This window comes from Miscanthus floridulus, chromosome 5, assembly GCF_019320115.1.
Source record: "Miscanthus floridulus cultivar M001 chromosome 5, ASM1932011v1, whole genome shotgun sequence".
NCBI lineage: Eukaryota > Viridiplantae > Streptophyta > Magnoliopsida > Poales > Poaceae > Miscanthus > Miscanthus floridulus.
This window is the reverse complement of record NC_089584.1, coordinates 17590137-17606831: the sequence shown is the minus strand read 5'-3', so window position 1 is coordinate 17606831 and position 16695 is coordinate 17590137. Positions and strand designations below refer to the sequence as shown.

Here is a 16695-nt window from a genome sequence, read left to right as displayed (position 1 = left end):
CAGAGGGAACATGCCACATTCCTGAATATGTGGTTAGAAAAATTTATCTTCTGTGGTCGATCAGTAGGACCAACCAACGCCTTCCTCCCTGCAGCTGAACTTCTGGCTAATGGCGTAAGGTTTCCTCTTGGCCGATACCTTCTGAGCTCTACTTATCATCTTCTTCACCAAGTGTCTCAGAAACTCCTGCTTGGCGAACCCATCGGCAACCTGGGAGGCCCGTGGTGGTTCATCAACATGTGGCTGAATGCCCATATGCACAAACGTTTGCAATGGGACTTTTTTGCTCAACAATTCCCACGAGAAATTGCTGAAGATTATGTGCTCGGGGATGATGAATCGGCAACACGCTCACCCCTCAATTTTGGTGAAGCCATAATTGTCCTTCCTGGAACAGAAGCCAACGAAGACCAAATCGGCAGATTTTTTCAAAGCTTCTATAATGGCCTTTCTCGTGATCATAGGGCCTGGGTGCCTTACATCGACGAAGAAAACAGATTCCCCCTTCTTTTCAACTTTGCCGATGACACTCTGAATCAAGATAATGAGCTCATGATGGCTATCATCACTCCCAGGGCAATTCCAGTAAACACATTCGGCAGCGAGAAAAACACCAACATTACATATGAATTTTACAACCCATCGGCAGTATCCCGCCAATTGGCTTTTGGGCAACTGCCAATCAAACTCTGCTTTGCCGATGTGATCAAACCCAGGGAAACAATCACCTGCGGAACAGACTGGAACAAGGTAGTACAACTTTCTCCTGATGCCGATACCACAGATGTTGATATATCCACCTGGACACCAATATCTTTCATCACCGAGTCATACAAGCAATGGTGGCGAGAGTGGAAAGAGCAACTGTTCGTGACTTCTGCTCACACATATCGGCACATGATCGATTCTGAATATGCCATCCCTGACGACGCGGTAAGTTTCCTTGAACTCCCTTCTGTTTTTCTTTTCATTTATTAGTAACTGATTCCCTTGTAACAGGTTAACAACCCAGCACCATCGGTGAGCAAAAGTGGGAAACCCTTCAACCTCCGGCCTATTTCCCCAACATCGCCGATCGGCTACAACGCTCCCACCTTAGCCGCTTTGACCCACCAGAAGATTCGTACTAAGACCATCACTTCTAAGTCCAAATTGGCTACATCCAGGGCTACCCCATCGGCCGCTGCTACAACCTTGGTCAAAGCCTTTAAGGTAACAACCTTGTTTATTTTATTTTATTTTCACTTATGCCGATCACAAACTACATTAACCTTAATCATTAGGGGGTAAGAGCTGCTACGGGATCGTCATCGGCAATTCCGCCGATATCAAGCACCACTCCTTCAGAGGTAGCTTCTTGACTTTACATTTTATCTGTTAAATATCATATCTCACACTTGTTTTGCAGCAACAACTGGGCACATCGGCAAACGTACCAGATGCCCAAGCTTCACAACCAACAAGTGTTGATGCCCCCCAGCCAATCATTGCCGATGTCCAAGCAAAGCGCAAAGCTTCAACAGATACTGAAGCACAGCCAAAACGACAAAGGTCTATGCCGATCCCTGCATCTGCCCCAATGTCATCGGTCATCATACCTCAAGAGCCCACCACCGATGAAGTCACAGAAGATATCCCATCGGCAAGCTCAGCCGATCCACACGACATACTCCAGGTTGCTTCCTCCAGTCAAGCACAGGAAATTGCCTTGAAACAGGTAGACCGATCAACCTATCTGATTTTACAATACTCATACTTACCCCTGATTGATTTCCTTGTCTTTCTCTCAGGAACAAGATTCCCCGAACAGCCTGTTTTCCTTTGCTATTGACATTTCTGACGATGATGGAGAGGAAACAAGTTCTTCCCTTGCATTGGGAACAATATCGGCAGAGACTAAATCTAAGTTGGAAACCCTCCTGAATTTGCTACAGCAAGGTACCGCCCAACTGGTAGATGATTCGGACCCTGCAAAGGCAATTTTCAAAACAATTCGTGGCTAGGTCCCTGCCGATGTTGAAGAAATACTCTTCCCAGCAGCTCACTTAGAAAGTCGTCAACTGCAATATCAACGGGCTGCTCAGCGCATTGCCGATAGAGCAGCTCAAGCTCAACTTAAAGAGGAGATGCTACAACTGAAACAAATCGCTGATGAGAAGCACAAGGGCATCGTCAACTTGCAGACTTCAGGTGCTGCACTTAAGCAGAAAATCTTGGATCTATCGGCAAGGAAGGCAGCTCTATTGGCCGAATTGAAAGAAATCGATGCAGCCTTAACTCATGCTCAACAAGAAGAAAGCCAGCTACCCAATGCCGTCAAAGCCCTTCAGCAAGAAAGAGATATCCAAGCTCGCAAAGCTTTAGCCATGAAGAAGAAACTCAAGCCTGTGGAAGGTGCTGCCGATGACGATATCAAAGAAATGGAAGAAGCTGACCAGATTCGCCTGCGTGCGATATTAGCTATCCAATCCTTGCTGAACGTGTAATCTTATTTATTGTATCGGCACTTTATGAGACATTGATACCCTTGCATAATTCTAGCCGATAGTACTGTTATCGGCACTTATACTTTTATGCATCTGTCCATATACTAGGGTAATATTTCTTTAAATATTTTCCATTTAACGCTCTGGGAAACACAACCCCTTCGAGGGTTTCTAAAATATAGGCATTACCAGGAATAGACTGATTTATCCGATATGGACCTTCCCAATTAGGAGACCACTTTCCAAACTTTGAACTTTTAGTCCCAATCGGTAAAACCAATTTCCAGACCAGATCTCCATCGGCAAACTCTTTTACTTTCACCTTCTTGTCATACCATCTAGCTACTCTTTTCTTATTTTCTTCAATACTAACTAAAGCCCTTAACCGATGACCTGCCACATCTTCCAACTCATCTTTCATAAGAGTATTATACTCATCGGCTGTCAGCTGATTTTGAGAACGTATTCGTCTAGAGCCAACCTTAATTTCCCAAGGCAACACTGCATCGTGTCCATATACTAACTGATAAGGCGTTACTTTGGTTGCACCATGGCATGACATCCGATATGACCACAAGGCTTCATTTAATACTGTATGCCACCTCCTAGGATTTTCTTCAATTTTGCGCTTAATAAGTTTGATGATCCCTTTGTTAGAAGCCTCAGCTTGACCATTAGCTTGAGCATAATATGGAGAAGAATTTAAAATTTTAATTCCCATACCTACAGCAAACTCATCAAATTCTCCCGATGTAAACATAGTACCCTGATCGGTAGTGATAGTCTGAGGAATACCAAATCGGTAAACAATATGCTCTTTCACAAAATCAATCATATTGACCGATGTAACCTTTTTTAGAGGAATTGCCTCAACCCACTTTGTGAAATAATCGGTAGCAACCAGAATAAATTTATGTCCTTTACTCGATGGCGGATAAATCTGACCAATGAGATCAATAGCCCATCCCCGGAACGGCCATGGTTTGATTATAGGATTCATAGCCGATGCAGGCGCTCTTTGAATATTACCAAACTTTTGACACCCCTGGCATCCCTTAAAATATTTAAAACAATCTTCAAGAATAGTCGGCCAATAGTACCCATTCCTTCTGATCATCCATTTCATCTTGAAAGCCGATTGATGTGCCCCACATACTCCTTCATGAATTTCACCCATCAAGCTTTTCGATTCATCATTGCTAACACATCTGAGTAAAACTCCATCTATAGTTCGATAATATAATTCATCATCGAGGAGCACATATTTGGTAGCTTGGAACCTTATACGTCTCTTAACCTTTCTACCTGGATCCTTTAAATAATCGACAATCTCTTTCCTCCAGTCATCGGTATCAACTGCCGATGTTAGCACTTCCTGAATGGTCTGATACCCTGAAGCATGCTGAGCTAGTCGATTAGCTTCCTCATTATGCAATCGAGAGATATGCTCAAGACGAAAATCTCTAAATCCTTTCAATAATTGCAAACACCTTTCATAATACGAAATCAAGGCCTCACTTCGGCATTCATAAGTTCCAGCCAATTGATTTATAACTAGCATAGAGTCACCAAAAATTTCAACAACATCGGCATGTATCTCCTTCAGCAATTCTAACCCCTTTATCAAGGCTTGGTATTCAGCTTGATTATTTGTCGCTGTAGCAACAATCGGCAATGAAAACTCATACTTCTTTCCTTGAGGTGAAATTAACACAATGCCGATACCTGCCCCTTCACCACATGTGGACCCATCGAAGAAAAGTGTCCAGGGAGCAATCCCCAGAGAATCCACCGTGTTACAATGCTGAGTGACGAAATCAGCCATCACTTGCCCTTTAACTGCCTTAGCTGATTTGTAGCGTAGTTCAAATTCTGATAATGCTAAAATCCACTTGCCGATTCTACCACTTAATATCGGCATCGACAGCATATACTTGACCACATCGTCTTTGCATATGACCGTACATTCGGCAGATAACAAATAATGCCTTAATTTAATACAAGAAAAGTATAAGCACAGACACAATTTCTCGATAGCCGAATACCTCGTCTCAGTATCCACTAATCTCCTGCTCAAATAATAAATAACACGTTCTTTCCCTTCAAATTCTTGAATAAGAGCTGAACCGATAACTGCATCATCAGCTGACAAATATAACCTAAAAGGCTTCCCATGTTGAGGTGGAACTAGCACTGGAGGATTTGATAAATATTTCTTAATTTCATCAAGGGCTAATTGCTGTTCAACTCCCCATACAAATTCCTGATCAGCTTTCAATCTAAGTAGTGGGCTGAACGCCTTGATCTTACCCGACAGATTAGATATGAATCTTCTAATGAAATTAATCTTACCGACCAAAGATTGTAATTCAGTCTTATTGGCAGGAGCAATTACCTTGTTAATTGCATCAATAGACTTCCTACTGATTTCAATGCCCCGCTGATGCACCATAAAACCCAAGAATTGTCCTGCCGATACACCGAATGCACATTTATTAGGATTCATCTTCAATCCATGCTTCCTTGTGCACTCCAATATCTTTCGCAGATCGGCTAAATGTGCTGTGATATCTCCAGACTTAATTACTACATCATCAATGTAGATCTCCACTAATGTGCCGATGTACTCATGAAAAATAAAGTTCATAGCCCGTTGATAAGTAGCACCGGCATTTTTCAAACCAAACGTCATGACTATCCACTCGAACAACCCCACATGTCCTGGACATCTAAAAGCAGTCTTGGGAATATCTTCCTCAGCCATGAATATTTGATTGTAACCTGCATTACCATCCATGAAGCTGATAATTTGATGTCCAGCCGCAGCATCAATCAACAAATCAGCAATCGGCATTGGATAGCCATCCATCGGTGTGGCTTTGTTGAGATTCCTGAAATCAATACAAACACGAAGTTTTCCATTTTTCTTATAAATAGGAACCACATTAGAGATCCACTCTGCGTATCGACATTGCCGAATAAACTTTGCTTCAATTAATTTAGTTATTTCGGCCTTAATGTCAGGAAGTACATTAGGGTTGCATCGGCGCGCTGGCTGCTGATGTGGCCGAAATCCAGATTTGATAGGTAACCGATGTTCAACTATCGATCGGTCTAACCCGGGCATCTCAGTATAATCCCAAGCAAAACAATCTTTATATTCTTTTAACAAATCTGTTATTCGCTGCTTACACTTAGAATCTAACTTAGCACTAATAAAAGTAGGCCTCGACCTATCACCATCACCGATATCTACTTCTACTAAATCATCTGCCGATGTGAACCCTTGACCTAATTTTCCATCATCGGCAAACCTATCCATTAAAACTCCTCTTCAGAACCGACTGCTTGGATCGGTGGAATTTCATAATCAGCAACTCTAAGGAACTCTTTTTCCCAAGCTTCTCCTGATATGCATTTAGTTCGCTCATAAGTATCTGATTCTGCCGATGCGATGATATAAGAAGAATCACCAGGGACGACTTCAATCTTATCCCCAATCCATTGTACGAGGCATTGATGCATTGTAGAAGGAACACAACAATTAGCATGAATCCAATCCCTCCCTAGAAGCAGATTATATGCACCCTTGCCGTTGATAACAAAGAACGTCGTTGGCAAGGTTTTGCTGCCGATGGTCAATTCAACGCATACTGCCCCTTTAGCCGGTGACACATTGCCTTCAAAATCTTTCAACATCATATCGGTTTTGGTCAAGTCTTGCTCTCCCTTACCAAGTTTCCGATACATCACGTAAGGCATAATATTAATCGCAGCCCCTCCATCAATAAGTACCTTAGACACAGGCTGCCCATCAACTCTGCCCTTCACAAATAAAGCCTTAAGATGCTGTCTCTCGTCATCGGTAGGTTTCTCAAAAACAGCCATCATTGGATCTAGCGTTAGCTGAGCTACTTGATCAGAGAAAACAACTTCTTCCTCATTATCAGATAGTGCCAGAAACTCCATCGGCAACATGAATACCATATTAACATCTGCCGATGGACCCTTATTTTTGTGTTTTACCTGCCACTGCTGATGACCAGGCCTTTCATTGGAGGAATTTTCCTCCTGGTATAAATCCTCCTGACGCTCACGTTGCATCCTCCTCCTCTGCGTCTTTGTCAGACCCTCTGGGCACCATCGAGGAAACTTGGTTTTCCAAACCGGCTGATAACAAGTCCTAGTTAGTTCTACGCGACGTATATTAGGGTCCCTGTAGAATATCTCCTCATCGGGAACTCTTGCGTTTGCCATCTCCTCAAGCTCCTCTTGATTTCTTGGAAAATATCCAGCGCGTTTACCAAGCCTCTCATGTACACTAAGTCTGCCCCCCAGCCGATCATGCACTGATGCCCTGCCTCTGATCGGCTCGTTGATAGACAATCCCTGATTACCACGTTGAAACCTCCTTTCTGAACGATTGACTCCGTAATAACCATTACACTCAGGGCAATTTTCAACAGTTGGCAATTTAATACCTTCTTCCCAGCAATGGATGAAGAACGGACATCTCCAATGATCTTTATGTCGATTCCACTCTTCCTGACGTCTCATTTCTTGCTGTTGCCGATATCGGTCATTACGTTGACGCCAACCCTCCTGCTGCCTTCGATGAGTAATCACAATGCCAGGTCGAGGAGGTTTTTTGGAACTACTGCTTTCCCCTAGCAAACCCTTACTCTTTGCATCATCGGTAGTTATCCGATGTTGGGGGTCTACTGACGCGTTTTTCTCAGCAGCCTCTGATGTCAATACCTTGGTCTTTCCTTTGGCATCCAACATATTTGCTGGAAAAGGGTGTTGATCAATTTTCATCGGCTTCTGGGTCTTGGAAGTACCAAACTTAATTCTCCCAGATTCAATAGCCGACTGTAACTGTTGCCTGAATACCTTGCACTCATTTGTACTGTGTGAAGTTGCATTGTGCCACTTGCAGTACAAAATCTTCTTCAACTCTTCTGCCGATGGGATCACGTGATTAGGTGACAGCTTAATTTGGCCCTCTTGAAGCAGAAGATCAAATATTTTATCGGCCTTGGTGATATCAAAGGTAAACTTTTCTGGCTCTTTTTGACCAAAGGGACATGATATCGGCTTTTTATTCTTAACCCACTCAGCTAAGCCGATAACTGGTTCTTCATCAGAGTCAGAATCTCCTACATCTTCAACAAATGATACCTTTTTACTCCAGTTCTTTTTAGGTTCAAAAACCCTAGTATCTTGATCAGAAATCCTTTGCACAAGATGACTGAGGCTTTCAAATTCCTGAGAAGCATATCTGTCCTTAAGATGTGGCAATAACCCCTGGAAAGCCAAATCGGCAAGCTGCCGATCATCCAGCACCAGGCTGTAGCACTTATTTTTTACATCTCGTAGCCTTTGTACAAAGCTCTCTACCGATTCATCATTACGCTGTCTCAATTTTACTAAATCGGTAAGCTTCTTTTCATGGATTCCAGCAAAGAAATACTTGTGGAATTGTTTTTCTAGATCAACCCAAGTAATAATAGAATTTGGTGGCAATGAAATGAACCATGTAAATGCTGATCCAGACAAAGATGATGAAAATAATCGAACTCTTAATTCATCTCTGTTAGCTGCCTCTCCACATTGAATAATGAAGCGATTGACATGTTCCATTGTCGATGTATCATCTTGCCCAGAGAATTTAGTGAAATCCGGTACCTTATACCGATTTGGGAGAGGAATTAAATCGTATGCAGGAGGGTATGGGGTCCGATAAGAATAAGTATTGACCTTGGGCTTTATCCCAAACTGATCCTTCATAATCTCTGCTATCTTATCGGCCCAAAAAGCATCAGCCTCCTGCTGACGAACTGGTTGAATTTCTACAGGAGGTGCCTGCTGACATCCTTCCACATATCTTTGTGGCCCACGATCTCCAGCAATCGGCATATTTGCCGCTACTTGTGGTCCATTAACCTGTTGGAAAGGATTCATCGGCTGGGCTGCCGATGCTTGATTCTGGAAACCAGCTTGCATATGACCTTGTTGAATCCCTGCAACCTGCTGATTTCGCTGAACTGTATGTTGAACAGGTAACTGTCCTGACCAATCATTATTAGAACTCATCGGCACAAAACTTACCGATGGCTGGTAATTTGCTGATATTGTTGGATAATTATAACTGGTTTGAGGCATGAACTGAACCCCAGTTTGACTCATAGCAGGGGCTTTCTGCTGCATCGGCAGTACGCTCACCGATGGACTTGAATTGAATGTTTGAATCATAGGCATCTGGAAACCTCCTGGAGTTGGTTGTACAGAAGTAGTTGCGGCATATTGAGGCACTTGAGCCATCGGCGAAACGGCCGATGATATAGGCGCTCTTGCTGCTGCATCAAATACTTGAGGTAATCTAGGATTGAAAGCAGATGACTCTGGAGGCATGCCATATCCCCACCAATTAGTAGGAATCTGGTTATTCTGAGACACAGGACCTGACATAGCTGATGCCGATAGATCTGTATTAAGTTGAACTCGCCCTCCTGGTAACACCTGATCTGATTGTATCGGTGTAGATTGTATATTAGGTGAACTTGCCAATACTGGAGGGGAAGTAACTTCTGTACCCACAACGGCCGAAGGAGCCGATGGAGTTTTGACAGATGCCGGCTCTGGTTGATGATAGGCAGGCCCAACGTAATGCGGTGCCGCTTGTCCTTCTTTGAGAGTTCGAACCACAGCATTATGAACAGTATTGGATAGCACATTGGAATGATTAATCAAAGCATGATTTACTGCAGAATTAACCATCTCTTGAAGTTTACCAGGATTGGAGTCAAAGGTAACCTGCCGAGGCAACGGCAAATCTTGCTTCTGGATGACTTGTCCACTCTTGTTCAAGCTAAACGATCTCAGACAAAGCTGCTTGTATTCTTCTACAGCCTTTTCCATAGCCTGCCTCTGTTCTTCCTTGAGATCTTCTTCTGATACTGCGATAATGTTCCCTGGATCGATCTCGGAGTTGAACATATTGGTTGAAGTGTCCCACCGGGCGTGCCAAAAGATGTATTGATGCAAAAGTGATCTGCAAACACAAAGGGCTAATACCCGAATCGATATCCAAAGCGTGCCAGTCGATTTGACCTGCTAATCGACAAGGATGAAGAAACGAACACTTTGGTCCTGACAACAGCGATACGCCCGGAAGTCACGGCCAAGAGGTGCTCACGCGGAACTCGAGAATCGCCGAAGATCGCACTGAAGCGATGCAGCTCGCCGAATCAATGAGAACTCGTAAAAAGAAAAATATGCAAATTGACGAAGTCGCCGAAAAGTAGATGTAAATAGGAGTAAAAGTTGGTTTTGATATTGATTGATGTTATCTATTACATTGCCCTTTACTCCATATTTATACCCTGATCTAAAGAGACACAACCAAACACAACTAGGACACCAATCCCGTATCTAAGGAAACACGTGACTCTTACACGAATCATAACCTAACAAATACAGAAAAGGAAACCAACTCCTATCTATTTCCCTGTCCGCCTTAATTACGATGGAAATCTCACTGTCCTCCTTCCCATCGGCATACTCCCTATTTCATCGGCAGCAGGCTTCAAGTCTTCCTTCATCGGCATACTCCCTGCTTCATCGGCAGTAGTCTTCAAGTCTTCCTTCATCGGCATACTCCCTGCTTCATCGGCAGTAATCTTCAAGTCTTCCTTCATCGGCATACTCCCTGTTTCATCGGCAGTAGTCTTTAAGTCTTCCTTCATCGGTATCGACAACAACTCCTCCAACCTCATCGGCAACGCCCGAGTCCAAATCAACCTTTCCATCAATCATCACCAACTATCGGCAACCATTTTTACAAACTGGCTTTCATTGGCTATCAAAGTATTCAATAACTTTCCCCTTGCCGATTGGTCCACTCCGATTATTTTGACATGTGCAAAAAACGGTGTCAACAGAAACATATGCCCCGGTTGCAAGATTGGAAGCAATTAGGATCTTGTTAGCCTATGCTTGTGCCCACAATATCAAATTCTACCAAATGGATGTGAAGAGTGCATTTCTCAATGGGTACATCAATGAGCTTGTGTATGTTGAGCAACCTCCCTATTTTGAAGATGAGAAGAAACCCAACCATGTTTACAAGTTGAGAAAGACTTTGTATGTATTAAAACAAGCACCTAGAGCATGGTATGAGAGATTGAGAGATTTCCTACTCTAAGGGATTCAAGATGGGAAAGGTTGACACCACTCTCTTCACCAAGAAGATTGAAAATGACTTGTTTGTAATGCAAATCTATGTCGATGATATCATTTTTGGGTCAACAAATCAAGGTTTTTGTGAGGAGTTTGGCAAGATGATGGCAAGTGAGTTTGAGATGTCCATGATTGGAGAGCTTAGCTACTTCCTTGGTCTTCAAATCAAGCAAATGAAGAATGGCACATTTATGAGTCAAGGCAAGTATATCAAGGACATGCTCAAGAAGTTTGGAATGGATGATAGTAAAGCTATTAGTACACCAATGGGGACAAGTAGAAGCTTGGATAATGATGCTAGTGACAACATGGTGGATCAAAAGATGTATCGGTCTATGATTGGAAGCTAACTTTATGTGACCGCATCAAGGCCGGATGTGATGTTTAGTATATGCATGTGTGCTAGATTCCAACCCTCACCAAGAGAAAGTCATTTGAAAGCAACAAAGAGAATATTGAGGTACTTGAAGCATACACAAAATGTTGGATTGTGGTATCCCAAAGGAGCAAGATTTGAGTTGATTGGATATTCGGACTCTGATTATGCAGGATGCAAAGTTGAGAGAAAGAGCACATCGGGCACATGTCAACTATTAGGAAGATCACTTGTATATTGGTCATCAAAGAAGCAAAATAGTGTAGCACTTTCAACCGCCGAAGCGGAGTACATTTTGGCCGGTAGTTGTTATGCTCAATTACTTTGGATGAAGGCTACTTTGAGTGATTTTGGAATTAGGATCAAGCAAGTGCCATTGCTATGTGACAATGAGAGTGCCGTCAAACTCACCAACAACCTGGTGCAACATTCAAGAACAAAGCATATTGATGTCCGCCATCATTTCATAAGAGATCATCAACAAAAAGGGGACATTTGCATAGAGAGTGTGGGCACCGAAGATCAACTTGCTGACATATTCACCAAGCCACTTGATGAAAAAAGGTTTTTCAAGCTAAGGAATGAATTGAACATACTTGACTTCTCAAATATGTGTTGATGCACCCCATTATATGACATGCCTCTCCTTTGAGCAATTCAAGGTATAAATTGATTGGCATGGCATACATCCTTCCTAAGGACATGATTGGTGCATCAAGACATCTTTCACATTTAATAGGTTCATTCATGAAAATCAAATGAATTTGATGCTTGTATGGTACTACTATTGCTTGTATGTTTGAAATGATCTAGTGGTAGCATATGACATGTTTGTGGGCTTGTAAACCTAGTGTTTAATCTATAAAATGAGCTATAAGTGTTTAACTCAACATGGTACAAGATAACCCTTATTTGAAAGTGTGAAGAAGCTTGTCCTTGGATCAAACCGAGTTAAATAACTTTTGCAAGTAATCTAGATTGAACCAAATTTGAACATGATCCTCATTTCACATGGTTTTCACCCCAACCTATCTATAATTTGAACCTATCTATACTTTAAGCCTTTATGGTCATTAATGACAAAGGGGGAGAAATAGTGTACAAAGATAGTGAAAAGATGAAAAGATAAGAGTGAGATAAAATATGACAAAGGAAGGGGATCAATTAAAAATTTGAGCATACAAGTAGGGGGAGCAAGCTCATAAACTTGTATGATGCATTTAAATGTGCATTTCATATATTTGCTTGCATGGCACAAGTTTTAAAGTTCAAGATCCATGCTTGTGTGGTGTATGCTAATTGTAGATTTGAATGATGAAATGAAAATCTAGCATGCATAGGTCATCTAATGTTTTCATTTCCATGTATTTACAAGTGGTATCTAGCTATCAAGTGGTATCTAGCTAAAGTAACTAGACTTATGTTCATCATATGGAAATTAGACCCTTACTTGTAATATGGATCTCATGGGGTATTCTAGTTTTTATGTATGTCTAGTTACTAATGGTGCTAAGGATGGTATAATGGTGCACTCTGATTGGTATCACGCTTCAAAGGTCCATCTCTTATACCTTAGCATCATTTGGTAGAAATTGTCTCATATGTTTCCTATCTAAGCATATGTGCAAAGCTACAATCCAAACTCTTAGCACATATATAGGGGGAGCAATTGCTACCATATGGAGTTCATGAAACTTGTCCATATCCTTTACACATGGTAATATGCTTGGGCAAGCAACATGGATTCAAATGAACTTTAATTCATATCTTTGTATAAGGGTTGTCATCAATTACCAAAAAGGGGGAGATTGAAAGCTCTAGTTTGGTTTTGGTTAATTGATGAAACCCTAAGTGCTAACCTAGTTTATCAAAGTGATCACAAGATAGGTAGCACTACTCTAAGTGATGAAGCAATGATGAAGATCATGACAATGGTGATATCATTGTTATGATCAAAGGCTTGAACTTGGAAAAGAAGAAAGAGAAAAACAAAAGGCTCAAGGCAAAGGTATAAAATGTAGGAGCCATTTTGTTTTAGTGATCAAGACACTTAGTGAGTGTGATCACATTTAGGATAGATAGCCATACTATTAAGAGGAGTGAAACTCATTTAGAAATGTGGTTATCAAAGTGCCACTAGATGCTCTAATTCATTGCACATGCATTTAGGATCTAGTGGAGTGCTAACACCCTTGAAAATATTTGTGAGAATATGCTAACACATATGCACAAGGTGATACACTTGGTGGTTGGCACATTTGAGCAGGGGTGAAGTAGATAGAGATGAAAGAGGGTCAGTCTCGCTATTTTACAACTGACTGGACATTGGACTCAAGGGGACCGGTGCGTTCGGTCAGGCATGGCAGTGAAAACCTGGCGTCGGTCATGCGACTGGACACTGGGCCTCTAACTGACCGGACGCTAGAAGGCAACGTCTGGTTAGAACTGATGTAGCTACACAAAAATTAGGGTAACTGGCCGGACGCTGTTTGTGTCTGGTCGAAGAAATGCGTCTCTAGGAGCATACTGGAAATGACCGGACGCTGATGTCCAGCGTCCAGTCACTTTCTAACTGACACGTCCGGTCATCACTATACCGTTGAGATCGAGCGATCGACGTTTGAAGCCAATGACCCGAGCACCATGTATTATGTTGCGACACACCGTTTGATCTTCTTTGGCTAATGCAGTCTGTCTTCATGCCATCTCCAACTGGTTGAAACATTGACCAAGCAAATGTGCTAGTATTCTGGTCAGCACAGAGAGCAGTAGACCACGATTATAGCCGAAGATTCCGGTTGTCCGAAGAATGCATGGTGCTCTAAAGAAAAAAGAAAAATATTTCTTTCCTGATCAAGTGTGCCCACTTGTATTTCTAAAAAGAAATGTAAGTGACCCTTGTACAGTAGTAGTTATGGCCAACAGTCAGAGCGTAGGGGTCGATAAAATGAGCACATTCACTATAAGGTGAAGTGTGCCCACTTAGTCCTTGAGCCTGGTAGTAGGTGACGTAGACACATGGTGCCAGGGTCTAAAAAGAATTCCCAGTTAAGTTGAGAATCCAATCGTCATACAAGCAATATGAGCTACACCAGCAGGTGCATCGTACCGATGTAGTCCTCGAGCTTGCTGGAAGGCGAGGTATCAGCCTTGTAGCAAGGTCTAAGTGAGAAAAAAATAAATGCCTCTCAACTATATGTGAGTACAAATCACATGTAGCCGAGGAGAGCGGTCCTGGAGCAATGGTCAGTGAGTGGTCGGGGCAAACCCTGAGCGTAGCATGGGGAAAAACGATGAATCCCCAAGAATAACCATAGTTGGGATAGTCCCCGAGCACAAAGGTAGTCGGGACAGTCCCTGAGCATGAGGGCGGTCGAGATAGTCTCGAGCACGAGAGTGGTCGGAATAGTCCCTGAGCATGATGGTGGTCGGGACAGTCCCCGAGCACAAGGATAGTCACGACAGTCCCCGAGCACGAGGGTGGTTGGGACAGTCCCCAAGCACAAAAAGTGTGGCAAAAAACCATATGCCATCGTTAATCAGCACTCTATCGAACTGAACCTTGTTGATACAAGGATCGAGAACTAGAGGAAAACGCCCTAGGTTGTCGGCATTGGCCACGTTTAAGCAAGCGTGGGCGAGCAGCTTGCGCTCTCGTTTGGTCTTGATGGACACTCTACCCCCAATGATGGTGTGGACGCGGTCGGTTGGCTTGACATACTTGTGACGGGGATCTACGTCTTCATCATCATTGTCCTCGTTACGCTGCTCCCCTATGTCGTTAGGCTTGTCGAATTTATCCAGAGCCTGTTGGCACGTGTAGATGGATTTGAGAACACGACAATTCTCCATGGTATGGTTTGACTTGGGATGGAGCTGGAAGGGTCCTTTCAATGCTTTGGCATAGTCTTCTTCATAGTTGTGACGTCCGCCACCTTTTTTAACGATGTTGACTTCACCGTCATCTTCCCGAGCACGCTTGCCCCTGTAATCGTCATGGCGATTACGCCACTGATTACGCTGGTCATGGTGGTCGCAAAAATCATTGCGCTAGTTGCAGCAATCAAAATTGTCATCCTGACCATGGTTGCCGCGGTAGTCGTCATGGTGTGGGGGGTGGTTGGAGCGTGGAACCCTTGCTGCTTCTTCGATGATTATCTTTTCAGCATCATCGGTGTCCGCATATTTTTTAGCAGTAGCTAGGAGCGTTGTGACCGATTCAGGTCTTTTGTGGAGGAGCTTGTCCCTTAGGGCATCATGGAAGCGGAGACTAGTGATGAAAGATTCGATTGCCTCGTTGTCGGAGATTGATGGGACCTTGATGCGCATCTCCAAGAAGCGTCGGACATAGTCGCGCAGTGGCTCATCTTTGTGATCTCGAATCCGCTGTAGATCATATTTGTTGCCGGGTTGTTCGCAAGTAGCAATGAAGTTGTTGATGAATGCTTGCTTGAGCTCTTGCCAAGAATCAAAGTAATTTGCCGGCAAGCTGACCAGCCATTGGTGGCCTGCATGGCCGATGATGACTATGAAGTAATTAGACATGACGTGCTCATCAGCCATGGCTGATCTGCATGCGGTTTCATAGAGCATGACCCATAACTCGGGGTTCTTGTCGTCGTACTTCTAGAGTTTTTCGAGCTTGAAGTTTTTTGGCCACACGACTTGGCGAAGGTGAGGAGTAAACTGCTTCAAACTTAGAGGGCCGTGGGTAGTATCATATTCCATACGGCGATAGCTTTTGTGGGATGCACGATCATTGGCTCTTTGGTTAATGCGATCGTGCAGATCACGTTCTCTGAGGGAATGGCGGAGATCGTTATTGCCATCACAGTGATCCCGATTGCCACCTTGGTTGACCCCGCAACCACAGTTATCACAGTGATTGTCGTGGTTGTCTCATCGATTATTGTCCCGGTTGTCATGGCGGTTGTCGTCCCGACCACCATCATGACCACTGTTTCCGCCTTGATGGTTGTCTGGTGGGTCATTGTTGCGCGAGCCACGTTGGTTGGGTGGCTGTGGGCGACTTGAGTACTGGCGATTGTGGCTTGATTTGACTAAGACAGACGGAGCCTAGGCTTGGTTTGCAATCTCTATGGTCTAGGCTATAGCAGCCGTCAGGTAGGCTTGTACATCATCACGAATTGTCTAGATTTCCGGGGTATTGGGCAATCGTTGCATTGTCATCATAGCAACAACTACGTTGGCGCTTGGAGTCCTAAAGACCTGTTTTTTCCCTACCCTATCAAAGGCATTGTTGAGATCGCATGGCTGGAACCTTATGCGTCGTGCCTCCTCTTTTGCCTCGGCTTCGGCTTGTCTGCGATTAAACCGGTCAATATTGCGTGCTTTGCGTGCTAGCCTTTCTTGTTCTGTTTTGCCAACTGCCAGTGGTTCGTCATTACTGACAACATTGATCAAGTCTCCTTGCCTTGGTGGGAAGGATGGGAATCATGGGAACCCCGAGGAGTGGTTTGGGATATCCAGATTGTATTCAACTTCTTCATTGTCACGATGCTGAAGCTCAGTGTGGACGGAGCCAATAGATGCGATGCTGGACGAGGAGCTTGAACCGCCCTCTTGAACTGT

At 43.4% G+C, this 16695-nt stretch overlaps 1 protein-coding gene across 1 annotated transcript; it reads left to right on the top strand.

Moving 5' to 3' along the window:
* The first annotated feature begins 880 nt into the window (after positions 1 to 880).
* Positions 881 to 16137, top strand: LOC136454340 (endochitinase A-like). The gene is made up of 6 exons (XM_066454791.1): positions 881 to 933; positions 1000 to 1212; positions 1284 to 1349; positions 1409 to 1717; positions 1791 to 1889; positions 15892 to 16137. The coding sequence occupies exons 1-6, from the start codon at positions 898 to 900 to the stop codon at positions 16135 to 16137; spliced, it is 969 nt and encodes a 322-aa protein (XP_066310888.1). The 5' UTR covers positions 881 to 897.
* The last annotated feature ends 558 nt before the right edge of the window (positions 16138 to 16695 follow it).